Here is a 17,726-nt window from a genome sequence, read left to right as displayed (position 1 = left end):
AGGAAAACATACACTGCTCCAATGTTGCAGTCCTTTTGGACAGCAAAATTTAAGGGCATATCCAAGGATTCTTCTATCACCTTCAAGAGGAATAGAAGTACACCCAGAAAACCTGCAGGTTCTCAGGAACAGGCCTCAGGGTCTGCTTCCTAAAAACCTTCAGCATGACGGTGGAACGCACTGCCTGGAAGACAGGCAGCTGGGAGCCCGGTAACATTATCTCAGTCACGTTTGGGCAACATCATGCCAGGATCCCTGGGTCATAGACCTTTTCACACAGGGATACAGACTGGAGTTTCAGGAACTCCCACCTACCAGATTCTTCAAATCGCCTTACCGGCTTCTCCAGAAGCAAGTTTGATTTTACAGGCAGCAATTCAAAAACTGGTACAAACTCAAGTCATTGTTCCAGTCCCTCTGCACCTACAAAACAATGGTGGTTATTCCAACCTGTTTGTAGTACCGAAACCAGACGGTTCGTTAAGGCCCAATATTAAACCTCAAGTCACTGAACCCATACTTACGGGTATTCAAATTGAAGATGGAGTCTCTGAGAGCGGTGTTCTCAGGTCTGGAGGAAGGGGAATAACTGGTGTCTCTGGACATCAAGGATGTGTACCTTCATGTACCAATTTGTCTGCCTCATCAGGCTTATCTTAGGTTTGCATTACAGGTCTGTCACTACCAGTTCCAGGCCCTGCCATTTGGCCTCTCCACAGCACCGAGGGTGTTCACCAAGGTGATGGCAGAGATTATGTTTCTCCTCCGCATGCAGGGAGTGAACATTATACCGTACCTGGACGACTTGCTGATCAAAGCACCGTCCAGGGAACAGTTGTTGAACAGCATTGCCCCGTCAACGAGATTTCTCCAGGCTCACGGGTGAATTCTGAACCTGCTAAAATCTCAGCTGGAACCAACACGGAAGCTTCCGTTTTTGGGGATGATACTGGACACGGAAACACAGAAGGTGTTCCTTCCGAGGTCAAAGGCATTGGTGATCCAATCGATGGTGCAGGACGTTCTTATACCGACCCGGATATCTGTGCATCTCTGCATTCGCCTCCTGGGAAAGCACTGCAGCACGGAAGGTTTTTTGCAAGGCCCTTCCAGCTGGATCTACTGGACAAATGGTCCGGATCGCATCTTCACATGCACCAGAGGATACGTCTGTCGCCTAAAGCCAGGATTTCTCTATTGTGGTGGCGTCAGACTTCTCACCTGACCGAGGGCCGAAGGTTCGGGATTCACAACTGGATTCTACTAACCGCAGACTAAAGCCTTAGAGGTTGGGGAGCATCCAGGAGAGTGGGGCTTTCACCCTCAGTTGTTCGAGTCCCTGACACATCGGTGGGGAAGTCTGCAGATTGACGTGGTGGCTTCTCGTCTTGACGGGAAGCTCGAGCGGTATTGTTCCAGGTTGGGAGACCCGCAGGTAGTGGCGGTGGACGCTTTGGTGACCCCGTGGGTCTATCAGATGGTGTACATGTTTCCACTACTTCCATTAATCCCAAGAATTCTCAAAAGGATGAAAAGGGAAAAGGTTCACGCAATTCTCATTGCTCCGGACTGGCCAAGAAGGGCCTGGTACGCGGACCTACAGGAGATGCTCCTGGAGGACCCGTGGCCTCTTCCTCTTTGAGAGGACCTACTTCAACAAGGGCCGTTCGTCTATCAAGACTTATCACGGCTACGTTTGACGGCATAGAAGTTGAGCATCAAATTTCTAGCCGGGTGAGGGTTTCCAAACAAGGTTATCCCTACCTTGATCCAAGCCAGGAAGGGGGTAACGTCTAAGCATTGCCACCGTATTTGGAAAAAGTACGTCTTTTGGTGTGAGAACAGGAAAATTCCTGCGATGGAATTTAAACTGGGACGGTTTCTCCTTTTTCTGCAGGCAGGAGTGGATGTGGGCCTTCGTTTGGGCCCCTTGAAAGTCCAGATTTCGGCCTTGTCCATTTTCTTCCAGAAACAATAGTCTCTTCTGGAGGTTCAGTCCTGGTTGAAAGGTGTTCTGCACATCCAACCGCCCTTTGTGCCTCCTAAGGCACCTTGGGATGTCAACGTAGTGTTGCAGTTCCTCCAATCGGATTGGTTTGAACCCTTACAGGTTGTGGACAAAGTTCCTTACGTGGAAGACCGTTACACTCTTGGCTCCAGCCAGGCGGGTGTCGGAACTGGGGGCAGTGTCTCACAAGAGCCCCTATTTGATTTTTTTATGAGGGTTGTGCTGAGCTCAGAACGTTGTCAGCAGTTTCTCCCTAAGGAGTGTCTGCGTTTCATATCAACCAACCTATTATGGTTCCGGTGATTACTGACACCTCTGCTTCTTTGGAGTCCTTGAACGTTGTGAGAGCTTTGAAAATCTGTGTGAAGCGGACAGCTAGTCACAGGAAATCTGACTCGCTGTTTGTTCTATATGATCCCAATAAAATTGGGTGTCCTGCTTCTAAGCAGTCTATTGCTCGCTAGATCAGACTTACTATCCAGCATACTTATTCTACAGCAGGTTTGCCGGTACAGAAATTGGTACAGGCCCACTCTACTAGGTCAGTGGGTTCGTCCTGGGCGGCTGCCCGGGGTGTCTCTGCTTTACAGCTCTGCCGAGCAGCTACTTGGTCAGGTTCGAACACGTTTGCCAAGTTCTACACGTTCGGTACTTTGGCCACTGAGGACCTTGGCACTCTCCCACCCGGTTTGGGAGCTTTGGTACATCCCCATGGTACTAATGTGGACCCCAGTATCCTCTAGGATGTAAGAGAAAATAAGATTTTAATTACCTATTGGTAAATCCTTTTCTCGTAGTACGTAGAGGATACAGGGCACTCACCCGGTGCTTTGTTTCTGCACTGTTACTTGGCTAAGTATGGTTTTGGTTCAGCCGTCGCTGTTCCTATTCAAATTGGGTTATCTTGGCTTCCCACTTGTTGTGTGCGCTGGTTCGGATCTCACCACTGTTCAGTTAAATCCTTCTCTCGAAGTATGTCCGTCTCCTCGGGCACAGTTTCTAGACTGAGTTTGGTAGGAGGGATATAGAGGGAGGAGCCAGCCCACACTATTAATTTCTTAAAGTGCCCATGGCTCCTAGTGGACCAGTCTATACCCCATGGTACTAATGTGAACCCCAGTATCCTCTACGGACTACGAGAAAAGGATTTACTGGTAGGTAATTAAAATCCTATTTTTCCTTGTTGCAGTTTTGGATTATGAACAGAAGACAATGCTGTCATGGAACCAAAATCTACTTGAAGATCAGAAAACATTTGAGATTTTTTAGAGACAATAAAGGAGTGATTCTTCTTTGGACAAACCTCCAGATCATACAACTTCACATCTAGGAAACATATTTATTGAGGAGTGATGTGGGTGTGTGAATATAACGCTTAATTGTATATTCAGATTTATAATAAATATTAGTGTTCCCACTGCTCTGGTCTGCTTAAGAGCATAGATATTTAATTGTCAAATTCTTAAGGAAGAGATGCTTTAAAACAGGTTCAACTAACATATTTGAAGAATTTTGCACCATAAGGGACAGACAACTGGTTTTCTACATCTATAGTAGCTGAAAATCTTCACACAGAATTATTTATCTCAGCCTTTTTTTTTTTTGTTAATACTAGACCGCTTTAGCTGCAGTTACAGTTGTCAATTTATACAAATCCTCACCAGCTGCCAACTATCTCCAATTCTGGTTTGAAAGATTGCTTAAAGTCCACCAGGTTGGATTAGGGTCAGTGGCGATTACCAATGTTCATTCACCAGATCAGACTTGCATCCAGTAAATCCGGACTTTGAAACACACCAAGACATTTATTTAAGCCAAGCTTAGGATCACTGTCCTTGTACATGGCAGGAATTTAAAAATGTAATAGGTTAGTTTGCACTTCGTCTAAAGATGGGTACACACTGGAGCCATGTGTACCCGGATGACATGGTGGCCGACCTATCGTGCTGCCCATACACATCTGAAACAATTAAGTGAAAGATGGACTGACCTCTCGTTCTATCTTTAATTAATTTGCATGGCGCAGCATGCATTATCATCTGGTCACCTATGCAGCATGGCCGATTGGACGATATAGCATGCTACCGCGTGAGCGCGCAGTTTGGCCGTATACACTGAGCTGATATGTTGTTTCTGTCCTAATCTAAATGAAATATCAGGCTGAGATCGCTCCAGTGTGTACTCAGGCTTAAATCTTATATCTATTGAACTTTATTTGAACAGGTTTTACAGTCCCTTAACCACTTGCCTGACGTAAATGTAGGGGATACGTCAGGAGTGCGTTACCTGAACAGATCGTATCCCATACATAGGTACTGTGTCCCCAGACTCTAATGGAAGAATGGTGCAGAATGGACTTCCTCTTGCTGCTGCAGCCCCTTGGGAGCGATTTTACGGTCTGTGACTGCTGCCATCACTTTCTAAATCATGCCCCCAGACTGCCGTACGAGTGTCATTCTGGGGCACGTGCACTGAAACTAGGGGAGTAGTCTTCCCACCAGATACCTGCATGGGTGTGGTATTGAAAGTCGACAGTAACTAGGTCGACCACTATTGGTCGACAGGGTGTCTAGGTCGACAGGGTCTTTAGGTCGACATGTTCTAGGTCGACATGAGTTTTTAATGTTATTTTGGTGTCGTTTTCTTCGTAGAGTGACGGGAACCCCAATTAGTGCACCGCGTCCCCTTGCATGGCTCGCTTCGCTCGCCATGCTTCGGGCATGGTGCCTTCGCTCCGCTACCGCTTCGCTCGGCACAGATTACCGTTCCATTCGTAGTCCACGTGGATCGTTAAGTATGAAAAGGTTCAAAAAAAGAAAAAAATTGAAAAACTCATGTCGACCTTTTGACCTGTCGACCTAAAGACCCTGTCGACCTAGTTACTGTCGACCAATAGTGGTCGACCTAGACATTGTCGACCTAGTTACTGTCGACTTTCAGTCCGGATCCCTACCTGCATACCTATTGCAGAATAGGAACAGCTTGGTAGGAAGAATTAAGACACCGTCTTAAGTGATTCTCAGCTCCAGCCCTCAGGGAACAGTAATTGTTCATGTTTTCTACAGCTCTTTCCTGGAACACAAGTGTATTCATTACTGACTGACACATCTGAAAAGATCCAGAGATGGCACTACTTATTTCACTTGCCATTCTGTAAAGACACCTGGAAAACATGCAGGCACAGCTCCCTGGGGACTGGAGTTGAGAAACATTGGTATATACATTATTTTGACTCTACAGAAGCTATTTTCTATGTAATATGTATGAATGGTCATTACGCAGTTTTGTAAATGAGACTTTAATAAGTCATGTTTCACATTTTAAGTATACATAAAAATGGAACTGAAGATGGACAAAATAAGACAAGTAGATTCAACATTTATTTTTATCATAAAAGTCCAGCAGTTAAAACTATGTACAAGTGAACACATGCAACGGTAAAGGAAACACAAACATTTAAAACTATCTAAAACTTCAGTAAAACACGGTATGCACAATGCAAGGAGCAGCAAAAATAGGGAGCGCTGATAAAAGGGCAATGACATCAGCACTGTCTTCTCAACCTGAAATGTAATCATGTTTGTATTTTGGGTGTTTGTTGTAACCAACTTTCTCTCCGTTGATGAGACACTGAATGACCCACTCTTGTGAAACAACTGGAAGGTCCAGGGATTGGGCACATTTTAAAATGGATTCTGGACATGAACGATCTGTGATTACTACATCAAAAACAGCCAAAGCAACATCTAGAAAAGATAGATAAAATGAAATGTAATTAAATATATTTTAGTTCCACCAAGAATGCATAAAAAGTGTCACTATTACACTACCAGACTGACTGAACTGCTGGAAATCTATAAAATGGTAAATTTTATTATTTTGGATCATATAACCTACTGGACTTAATATTAAGTGCCAAAGAGGGGTGTGTGTGTGTGTATATATATATATATATATATATATATATATATATATATATATATTTGTATCTGTGTTACATACACACTAAATCTGTCATTCCACTAGATTGCTTGGGTCATTTAGAATGCAAAAAAAACCTGGGACTAATGTAGGTTCTAACTTAGATATTCAATACTTACTCCGTCAGCATGACATTTATGCAAATAATATTGATAAAAAAAGAGAAAGAAAAAATACTGAGATACAAAAAAGTTCTGTAGTAGTATTTCTATCCTGGTGTTCCAGGTCGCCATGCACTTGCTGTGGGAGTCTTCCAGACCCCAGCTGTACTACCCTGTTAGTTAGGTCCAGCAATTATCGTCTTACTATTTTTAGTTGCTGACATATTAGGCAGCACTGAGCATAAATGCAATGATATAACTCAAGGTAGCCCTCAAGTCCGTGACATTCTGAAGATACCTCCACTCAGGGAACTCCAGATTAAACTAAGAGGGGTATTCTATTAGCCACAGTAATTTTTCGCAAGAAAAAAATGGTGTTCATCAGGATTTATGCACAATGGTCATTATCGCGCTACCCAATTATAGAACCCTTTTTAGTGTGAAAATTACCCGTTTTAGCACAAAAACCACTTACAATCCACAAAAAGACACGGATCTGTGTGTTTTCACGGCAGTGATCTCAGAAAAAACACTTCTCAGGGATTTGGTGGTGCCTGCCTTGGGAATGCAAAACAAAATCCCTGAAAAGTGCCAGAACGGAGGTTAACAGGATAGCTCTTTGCGAGTCAATTATCGGCAGTAAATTACCACAGCTAATTGGATACTGCCCTAAATGCTCAATAATTGGGTGATTCTGAACAGGACTGCCTGCCTATGAAATCTGGAGAGGGACGCCACCTCCACAAGTACATACCGTGGAACTTCAGTCACTGATTACATTGAGTGCTAAAAAATGCAAAATCATGCACTTAGGTCTCAAAAACCCAAAAGGTTAAATATAGTATCAAGGGTACTATAATGGAAACTACTGAGGAGGAAAGGGATTTAGGAGTCACTATTTCAAGTGACTTGAAGGCAGGAAATCAATGCAACAAAGCAATGAGAAAGGCAAATCAGATGCTTGGTTGCATAGGGAGAGGAATCAGTAGCAGGAAAAAAGAAGTAATAATGCCACTGTATAGGTCATTGGGACGGCCCCATAGGAGAGTGTACAAAGAAGGGCCACTAAATGGTGCATTGCCTACGTCACAAAACTTGCCCGGAAAGGCTAAAAGATCTTAATATGTATAGTTTGGAGGAGAGAAGGGAAAGGGGGTCATGATAGAAACTTTCAAATATATCAAGGGTCTTAACAAAGTTGAGGAGGGAAACATTCTTCAAAGGAAGAGAAGTATTAGAACTCGAGGACATACACTGAGACTGGATGGGGGGAGGCTCAGGGGAAATTTAAGGAAAAATTACTTCACAGAAAGGGTAGTGGATAAGTGGAATAGCCTCCCATCAGAGGTGGTAGAGGCTAAGACTGTAGAGTAATTTAAACATGCTTGGGATAAGCATATGAATATCCTTACAAAGAATTCAGGTTCAAAAAGGGTTGAGATTGCCTAAAGGTAAAAAAAAAAGAAGGGCAGACTAGATGGGCCAAGTGGTTCTTATCTTCCATCAAATTCTATGTTTCTAGTGCATCTCAGCAAACACTGGCTTGTGCTCTGGAATTTTGAGAACATGTTCTAGTTGGAGAAACTAATTCCCAACAGCCAGTTGCTACTCCTTCCCAGGCTTTTTCTTGTAGAGGAAACTCACCAGAACGGAGACTCAGCGCTTACAGCGTTGATGTGTTCTCAGACCACCTCTCCTATGCCCAGCAGGAAAGTATTTGATTGGGAGTGTTACTTTTTCTATGTGGGTTTCTCACCATCTTTAGGCATCTACACTTTCTAGATTGTGAACTACAGCTGTCTCATCCCGGTCGTGATAGATAAGAGAAGCAGTTTTAAAACAAAGCCTGGTGTAGGAGCATCTGTCAGCCATATGGCTCCACAGGGGAGACAGTGGGGTGTAGGTGGTGGTTTAAGACCGGGCACCAAACAGTTGAGCTTTTAGGTTTTCCAAGATGCTCCAGTCCTTGCCCCTCCTATACCCTGCCACCATGCTCAGGCTCCTCAGTTTTTGTTTGGTGCTGTCAGGAACCGGTTTGCTGTTTTAACACTGAGGCTTCTTCTAAGCTTTTATTTTATGACTTCTTTTATGTTTTTATTTCTGCGTAGCAGTGCTAGACTGTCCTGGGAACACCAGCGCTGCTACTCCATCACCTCCGGCCGCAGGTACTACCGCTGGGGTATAGGGAGCGATGGCTAGCACAGCTCACTCCGGGGACCCGAGGACTGCGAGCTAACATCGGGGGGCAGGCAAGGTGTAACGGAGGAGCTGGTGTGGACCCTGGTTTGCCCAGGACTCCACTAGACCACCAGGGCTTTTTACTGGCGCAGGACAACCAATTTAGAGGCCAAAGTGGGTAATGCCAGCATAGGGGAGGTCAGCCCTCTGTCTGCGGCCCCTCCCCCAGCTCAGAATGCCTTTCCACTACGGTTTCCCACTGCTGAGCTGCTCATCCTCAGTGACCCACAGCAGCCATTTTCAGCTTGCAGAGACAGGTCTCAGGGAACACTGGGTCCAGTCTCTATATACCTCTCCAAGGAGCCAGATTATACAGCACTAATATCCTACCTGCCACTTTGGCTGTGTAGTGGATTTAGTGCCCATTGTCGCGTATTTAAATTGTATTCTGCATTGTCTGACTTGTGCTAGCTCTCCTGTCTGTTCTTCTTTCCTGTCAGCATATAAATGTCCCTTGTTTTATTCCCTTTTACCCTAAGACCAGGTGTTTAATGGGTTCTACATCTTCACAGTTCTCAGAGCTGGTGAAGTTAGTCACAGTACGGTCATTGCTATATTGTGTGCGATAATTCTTTTTGCAGCTATGTCTGGCAAAGGTAAGGGTTACAAAGAGGCTGAGGCACCTGTTAGTCTCATGTAAGTCCTTTTCCACTGGTTTATCACCTCAGGACCTTATACAGGATGATTTATGTACTGCTTGTTATGCATCTCTTCATCCAGCACCCCTAGCCCCTGTGCAGGATTCCCCCTGGGCTTCCTTTTCACAGAAACTGGGTAAGATAGCCGACTGTCTGGCAACCCCTGCTATTACACCCCCTACAGGTTTTCATCAGTGGGTGCATCCTACCATTCTAATGCCTTTGGCTATACCAGTCCCAGCTATGTCTCCTTCCCGGGCGGATGTGCTTTCTACATCGGTGCAAAGCCTGGCACAAACCTCCACGGCTTTCCTACAGATGTTACAGCGCCAAAAGGTAGTCAAATATAAATTTCCTCAGTCTGAACATTATAGAACTCAGACATGAAGCTTGGAATAATCCTGGTAAAAAGTTCCCGCTCCCCAAGCCCCTAACTTCTTTCTACTCAGTTCCAGCAACTAACTGTACCAAGTGGGAGGCTCCACCAACATTGGATTCCCACGTAGCCCATTTAGTTAAATACCCCACCCTCCCTACCCCGTCAGCTTCTTCCTGAATGGAGACTACGGATAGGAGGATTAAAGTTTATCTCAAGTCTGTATATTCCCTTACAGGTGCTGTTACCAGACCCACCGTTGCCACTGCCTGGGTGACCAAGACCACTGAACACTGGGCAGATGCTTTGAAGGAAGGACTTCTTTGAGATGGTTCATTGGAGACTGTCTCACATTGCTCATATAAGGGAGGCTGCCTTTTATCTAGGGGAAGCGGTTTTGGATGCCAGTCTACTGGCTTCCAAGGTGTCCTCTACCTCTGTGGTCACCTGCCACATCCTCTGGCTCTACTTGTGGAAAGCAGGTCTTGGAATTCTTACCTTTCAATGGGAATATCCTGTCTGGAGCAGAGTTGGACAAAATTGTGGCTACACTGGCAGCCGCCAAGACTGCTTTCCTGCCCTCTACCTCTACTCCACAGGCTTGGACCTCCACCTTTCGCGCCTTTCCCCCACAAGGTAAGGCTAAATGTCACACCTTTTCCAGACAAGCAACTTCCTCAAAGGCTACCAAACCCAAGCAGGCCTGGGCTGCAAGACATCCACCTATCAAACCTGATGACAAGCCCTCAGTCTGATGGGCTGGCCTCCTCCTAGGGACTCTAGGGTGGGAGGCAGACGGACTTCTTCAGTTTTTACCAGCCTGGCACCTGACCACTTCAGACGTGTGGGAGCAAGAAGTGGTCTCCCACGGGTGTGCAGTCTCATTCTGAAAACAGCCCCTCTCAACAATTCTTTTGCACAGTCCTCCCTTCAGATCTCAGCAGCTCTCCTATCGGGAGTGACAGGACCTGTCCCTTGGTCACAACGCAGGACCGGTTTCTATTCCATTCTGTTTTGGGTTTAGAAACCAGAGTTTCATTGACCTATTCTCAAATCTTTCAACAAGTTTGTCAGAGTACCCAGGTTTCGTATGTAAACCCTCTGCTCTATTGTCCTTGATATGGAGCCTGGGGACCAATATTGGGGCCCTTTGGGCTGTCTACTGCGCCCAGGGTCTTTATCAAAATAATGGCGGTTATGACAGCACAGCTACAAGTCAAGGAGTCAGAATACTCCCTAATCTGGATGACCTGCTTCTTCTGGTGCACTACCCGCAGCTCCTACAATGTCATCTCCACCAGACTATTGCATTCCTACAGTAACATGGTTGGCTCATCAACTGGAAAAAGTCATCCCTCATCCCTTCACAAAGGATGCTACATCTAGGAGCTCTACTAGAATCCCGGGTCCAAAGGCTTTTCCTGCCTACAGACAAAATTTCAGCACTACAACAAGTACACAACCTGCTGCAATGTCATCGAGTGTCCATCCACTCTGCCATGCAAGTTCTGGGATCCATGGTATCCACCTTCCACATGGTGGAGTATGCCCAGTTCCACTCCAGGCCCCTGCAACACCTGATCCTGTCCCGGTGGAATGGACAACCTCATTTGATCAAGTCTCAGACAGTGGTCCTCTCCCCAGAGGTCCGACTGTCACTAACATGGTGGGGACAGATGGCACACTTGGACAAGGGGTGATCCTTCTGTATTCTGGATTGTGTACTTCTAACCACAGATGCCAGTCTCTACAGGTAGGGCGCAGTAACCGGACAACACTCCTTTCAGGGCCGTTGGTTTCCGGCAGAAAGCTCCTTACCAATCAACATTTTGGCGCTCCGTGCAGTCTGCTAGCGTAGGATCTGCTCCAGGGCAGGCTGGTTCAGATTCATTCCGACAACACCACAGCAGTGGCCTACATCAACCATCAGGGAGGCACTCACAGTTGGTTGGTGATGCAGGAAATGGCTCACATTCTTCGGTGGGCCGAACCGGAGCATGGCTGAGTATGCAGGGGGCTACCGTTATTTCCTGATGCCTCCATTGCAATCGCATCTATAAATGTGAATGAAATGAGGGGAGGCCCTTCACATGCTGGGTGGCCCCCAGCATGTAAGGGGTATGTAACGGTATGCCGGCGGCCGGGATCTCTGTGGTCAGCATACTGACGCTGGGATCCCGGCCACCAGAATACTGGCAGGGAGTCGAGCGCAACGAAGCCCCTTGCAGGCTTGCTGCGCTCGCTACAAGTTCTATTCCCACATGGACACCCATGGTCAGTGGTCGGGATTCCGGCGTCGGTATCCTAACCACCGGGATCCCGACTGCCGGCAAAGTAACCACATCCCCATGTGTGTGCTAGCAGCTGCAACTGAAGCTGAATAAGGTCCCTAGTGTGATTTATGTAACAGGCTCCTGACATTCAAGATTATGAGATGTCCCAGTTTTCATGATATTTCAACTAAAAGAAAATAGAAACAATCCATATATTTTACTTCCACATTCCAGTTAGTAAATTTATCGTTAGGATGCTTAGACCAGACCTGACAGGAAGGTCCACATTTTGGGCACACTCTATCCTCTACCTCATGGGGATACAGTGCATTTAAAAAAAACAAAAAAGATTTCTAAAATCTCTTAACGATGGCATGGATAGGCTATGTTAAGCCATTTTAAAGTATACTTATATTGCTACTGGGCATCTCTTTAACCATCTTTCCACTACAATTTAGGCTGATAAAATTCTGAACCTGAAATCCCTAACACCCACCTTCGTGGTATACCGTTTCAAGATAACGTCTCCGAATCTGTACTAAAGAGCATGGAGCAAGATGAGTTTTTGGGCTACATGGATATCAGAGATGCATATACTTGTATGTTCTGCTCTGGGAAGGTCCTCAATGACTTCTCTAATTTGAAGTCCAATCTCACAATCATCAACTTTGGATTCTACCTTTTAGCCTGGTTTGTCTTAGATCTAAGGGCATGAGTTGTTCCTTCTTTGGCCAACCTCTTGCTCAAAGCAGGATACTCATTGCCTCTCCAAACATAGATGCAAGAGATACCATAGAGTTCCATTAGAGGGTTATGAACTACGAGAAAATCAACAAGTAGATGCTCAATTAATTATAATTTTAGGGCTTGCAGCAGAAAAGTATTCTTGCCAGAAGATCCTATCTCTAAAATAACTAAGTGTCTCTTGGCTCTCAGATGGATGTAAATTGTGTCATTAATTTCCTGCCGAAGATGGTCTCGTTCTCCGAGGCAGTACAATTTGCAACCCTTTTAGTGCGTTCTTCATCTAGCTCATAGCGAGATGGAAGATGTCAGATTAACATTTTTCCAGCCAGTCCATCAGACTGTCTCCAAGGATTAAGTCACTCTTCTGGTGGCTGAAGTTCGACAACCTCAGCCGGGGACATGCCTTTACTATAAGGAACTGAACAATTTCTTAAGAGTATGAAAAGGAGATTTATGGTAGACTTACCATAGTTTCTCTATCGTCCTAAGTGGATGCTGGGGTTCCTGAAAGGACCATGGGGAATAGCGGCTCCGCAGGAGACAGGGCACAAAAAAGTAAAGCTTTACTAGGTCAGGTGGTGTGCACTGGCTCCTCCCCCCATGACCCTCCTCCAGACTCCAGTTAGATTTTGTGCCCGAACGAGAAGGGTGCAATCTAGGTGGCTCTCCTAAAGAGCTGCTTAGAGAAAGTTTAGTTTAGGTTTTTTTCTTTACAGTGAGTCCTGCTGGCAACAGGATCACTGCAACGTGGGACTTAGGGGGAAAGTAGTAAACTCACCTGCATGCAGAGTGGATTTGCTGCTTGGCTACTGGACACCATTAGCTCCAGAGGGATCGAACACAGGCCCAGCCGTGGAGTCCGGTCCCGGAGCCGCGCCGCCGACCCCCTTGCAGATGCTGAAGCGTGAAGAGGTCCGGAAACCGGCGGCTGAAGACTCCTCAGTCTTCATAAGGTAGCGCACAGCACTGCAGCTGTGCGCCATTTTCCTCTCAGCACACTTCACTGGGCAGTCACTGAGGGTGCAGAGCGCTGGGGGGGGGCGCTCTGAGAGGCAAATATAAACCTTATACAAGGCTAAAAATACCTCACATATAGCCCATAGGGGCTATATGGAGATATTTAACCCCTGCCTGACTGGAAAAATAGCGGGAGAAGAACCCGCCGAAAAAGGGGCGGGGCCTATCTCCTCAGCACACGGCGCCATTTTCTGTCACAGCTCCGCTGGTCAGAACGGCTCCCAGGTCTCTCCCCTGCACTGCACTACAGAAACAGGGTAAAACAGAGAGGGGGGGCACATTAATGGCTATATATATATATATTAAAGCAGCTATAAGGGAGCACTTAATATAAGGATATCCCTTGTATATATAGCGCTTTGTGGTGTGTGCTGGCAGACTCTCCCTCTGTCTCCCCAAAAGGGCTAGTGGGTCCTGTCTTCATTAGAGCATTCCCTGTGAGTTTGCGGTGTGTGTCGGTACGTGGTGTCGACATGTATGAGGACGATATTGGTGTGGAGGCGGAGCAATTGCCAAATATGCAGATGTCACCCCCCAGGGGGTCGACACCAGAATGGATGCCTTTATTTGTGGAATTACGTGATGGTTTATCTTCCCTTAAACAGTCAGTTGAGGACATGAGGCGGCCGGACAATCAATTAATGCCTGTCCAGGCGCCTCAAACACCGTCAGGGGCTGTAAAACGCCCTTTGCCTCAGTCGGTCGACACAGACCCAGACACGGGCACTGATTCCAGTGACGACGGTAGAAATTCAAACGTATTTTCCAGTAGGGCCACACGTTATATGATTTTGGCAATGAAGGAGACGTTACATTTAGCTGATACTACAGATACCGTAAAACAGGGTATTATGTATGGTGTGAAAAAACTACAAACAGTTTTTCCTGAATCAGAAGAATTAAATGACGTGTGTGATGAAGCGTGGGTTGCTCCTGATAAAAAGTTGATAATTTCAAAAAAGTTATTGGCATTATACCCTTTCCCGCCAGAGGTTAGGGCGCGCTGGGAAACACCCCCTAAGGTGGACAAGGCGCTCACACGCTTATCCAAACAAGTGGCGTTACCCTCTCCTGAGACGGCCGCACTTAAGGATCCATCAGATAGAAAGATGGAAGTTATTCAAAAGAATATATACACACATGCAGGTGTTATACTACGACCAGCTATAGCAACTGCCTGGATGTGCAGTGCTGGAGTAGTTTGGTCAGAATCCCTGATTGAAAATATTGATACCCTAGATAGGGACAATGTTTTACTGTCGTTAGAACAAATAAAGGATGCATTTATCTATATGCGTGATGCACAGAGGGATATTTGCACACTGGCATCTCGGGTGAGTGCTATGTCCATTTCAGCCAGAAGAGCCTTATGGACACGACAGTGGACAGGCGATGCGGATTCAAAACGTCACATGGAGGTTTTGCCGTATAAAGGGGAGGAGTTATTTGGAGTTGGTCTATCAGACTTGGTGGCCACGGCTACTGCCGGGAAATCCACTTTTTTACCTCAAGTCACTCCCCAACAGAGAAAGGCACCGACCTTTCAACCGCAGCCTTTTCGCTCCTACAAAAATAAGAGAGCAAAGGGTTTGTCGTACCTGCCACGAGGCAGAGGAAGAGGGAAGAGACACCAACAGGCAGCTCCTTCCCAGGAACAGAAGCCCTCCCCGGCTCCTGCAAAAACCTCAGCATGACGCTGGGGCCTCTCAAGCGGACTCGGGGACAGTGGGGGGCCGTCTCAAAAATTACAGCGCGCAGTGGGCTCACTCGCAGGTAGACCCCTGGATCCTGCAGATAATATCTCAGGGGTACAGGTTGGAATTAGAGACGGATCCTCCTCATCGTTTCCTGAAGTCTGCCTTACCAACCGTCTCTTCCGAAAGGGAGAGGGTGTTGGAAGCCATTCACAAGCTGTACGCTCAGCAGGTGATAGTCAAAGTACCCCTATTACAACAAGGAAAGGGGTATTATTCCACTCTATTTGTGGTACCGAAGCCGGATGGCTCGGTAAGGCCTATTCTAAATCTGAAGTCCTTGAACCTCTACATAAAAAAGTTCAAGTTCAAGATGGAGTCACTCAGAGCAGTGATAGCGAACCTGGAAGAAGGGGACTTTATGGTATCCTTGGACATCAAGGATGCGTATCTACACGTTCCGATTTACCCCGCACACCAGGGGTACCTCAGGTTCATTGTTCAAAACTGTCACTATCAGTTTCAGACGCTGCCGTTCGGATTGTCCACGGCGCCTCGGGTCTTTACCAAGGTAATGGCCGAGATGATGATTCTTCTTCGAAGAAAAGGCGTATTAGTTATCCCATACTTGGACGATCTCCTAATAAGGGCAAGGTCCAGAGAACAGCTGGAGACAGCTTTAGCACTATCTCAAGAGGTGCTAAGACAACACGGGTGGATTCTGAATATTCCAAAATCCCATTTAATCCCGACAACTCGTCTGCTGTTCCTAGGAATGATTCTGGACACGGTTCAGAAAAAGGTTTTCCTTCCAGAGGGAAAAGCCAAGGAGTTATCCGATCTGGTCAGGAACCTCCTAAAACCAGGAAAAGTGTCAGTACATCAATGCACAAGAGTCCTGGGAAAAATGGTGGCTTCTTACGAAGCAATTCCATTCGGCAGATTCCATGCAAGAATATTCCAAAGGGATCTGTTGGACAAATGGTCAGGGTCGCATCTGCAGATGCACCTGCGAATAACCCTGTCACCAAAGACAAGGGTGTCACTTCTGTGGTGGTTGCAGAAGGCTCACCTATTAGAAGGCCGCAGATTCGGCATTCAGGATTGGATCCTGGTGACCACGGACGCCAGCCTGAGAGGCTGGGGAGCAGTCACACAAGGAAGAAACTTCCAGGGAGTATGGACGAGTCTGGAAAAGTCTCTTCACATAAACATTCTGGAACTAAGAGCAATCTACAATGCTCTAAGCCAGGCGGAACTTCTCCTGCAAGGAAAGCCGGTGTTGATTCAGTCGGACAACATCACGGCGGTCGCCCATGTAAACAGGCAGGGCGGCACAAGAAGCAGGAGTGCAATGGCAGAAGCTGCCAAGATTCTTCGCTGGGCGGAGAATCACGTGATAGCACTGTCAGCAGTGTTCATCCCGGGCGTGGACAACTGGGAAGCAGACTTCCTCAGCAGACACGATCTTCATCCGGGAGAGTGGGGTCTACATCCAGAAGTCTTCAACATGTTAATAGACCGTTGGGAAAGACCAATTGTAGACATGATGGCGTCTCGCCTCAACAAGAAACTGGACAAATATTGCGCCAGGTCAAGAGATCCACAGGCAATAGCTGTGGACGCACTGGTAACTCCTTGGGTGTACCAGTCAGTGTATGTGTTTCCTCCTCTGCCGCTCATACCAAAGGTATTGAAGATCATACGGCAAAGAAGAGTAAGAACAATACTAGTGGTTCCGGATTGGCCGAGAAGGACTTGGTATCCGGAACTTCAAGAGATGCTCACGGACGAACCGTGGCCTCTACCTCTGAGAAGGGACCTGCTACAGCAGGGTCCCTGTCTTTTTCAAGACTTACCGCGGCTGCGTTTGACGGCATGGCGGTTGAACGCCAGATCCTAAAAGGGAAAGGCATTCCAGAAGAAGTCATTCCTACCTTGATTAAGGCACGGAAGGAAGTCACCGTGAAACATTATCACCGCATTTGGCGAAAATATGTAGCGTGGTGCGAGGATCGGAGGGTTCCGACGGAGGAATTCCAACTGGGTCGTTTCCTACATTTCCTGCAATCAGGATTATCTATGGGTCTCAAATTGGGATCCATTAAGGTTCAAATTTCGGCCCTGTCAATATTCTTCCAAAAAGAATTGGCCTCTGTCCCTGAGGTCCAGACTTTTGTCAAGGGAGTACTGCATATACAGCCTCCTGTGGTGCCTCCGGTGGCACCGTGGGATCTAAATGTAGTTTTAGATTTCCTCAAATCCCATTGGTTTGAACCATTGAAAAAGGTGGATTTGAAATATCTCACATTGAAAGTGACTATGTTACTAGCCCTGGCCTCTGCCAGGAGAGTATCTGAATTGGCGGCTTTATCTTATAAAAGTCCTTATCTAATCTTCCATTCGGATAGGGCAGAACTGCGGACTCGTCCGCATTTTCTCCCTAAAGTGGTATCAGCATTTCATCTGAACCAACCTATTGTGGTGCCTGCGGCCACTAGCGACTTGAAGGACTCCAAGTTGTTGGACGTTGTCAGAGCCTTAAAATTATACATTGCAAGGACGGCTGGAGTCAGAAAATCTGACTCGCTGTTTATATTGTATGCACCCAACAAGTTGGGCGCACCTGCTTCTAAGCAGTCGATTGCTCGTT

At 46.5% G+C, this 17,726-nt stretch overlaps 2 protein-coding genes across 7 annotated transcripts in view; one reads left to right on the top strand and one right to left on the bottom strand.

Moving 5' to 3' along the window:
• TUBGCP4 (tubulin gamma complex component 4) overlaps window positions 1–3,425 on the top strand; it is a 164,657-nt gene extending 161,232 nt beyond the window's left edge. Inside the window, exon 18 of the mRNA XM_063925919.1 lies at window positions 3,198–3,425. Coding sequence (XP_063781989.1) covers window positions 3,198–3,210 — 13 coding nt within the window. The 3' untranslated portion in view covers window positions 3,211–3,425. The remainder of the gene's footprint in view (window positions 1–3,197) is intronic.
• Window positions 3,426–5,290: 1,865 nt separating this feature from the next.
• Window positions 5,291–17,726, bottom strand: part of TP53BP1 (tumor protein p53 binding protein 1) — a 361,011-nt gene continuing 348,575 nt past the window's right edge. For all 6 annotated transcript variants that reach the window (XM_063925917.1, XM_063925915.1, XM_063925912.1 and 3 more), the window contains one exon: window positions 5,291–5,754. In XM_063925917.1, coding sequence (XP_063781987.1) covers window positions 5,567–5,754 — 188 coding nt within the window. In that variant the 3' untranslated portion in view covers window positions 5,291–5,566. The remainder of the gene's footprint in view (window positions 5,755–17,726) is intronic.

The sequence above is a fragment of the Pseudophryne corroboree genome, chromosome 6, assembly GCF_028390025.1.
Source record: "Pseudophryne corroboree isolate aPseCor3 chromosome 6, aPseCor3.hap2, whole genome shotgun sequence".
Lineage (NCBI taxonomy): Eukaryota > Metazoa > Chordata > Amphibia > Anura > Myobatrachidae > Pseudophryne > Pseudophryne corroboree.
Note: the sequence above shows the minus strand (reverse complement) of the source record. Positions and strands in the feature narration are given on the sequence as shown.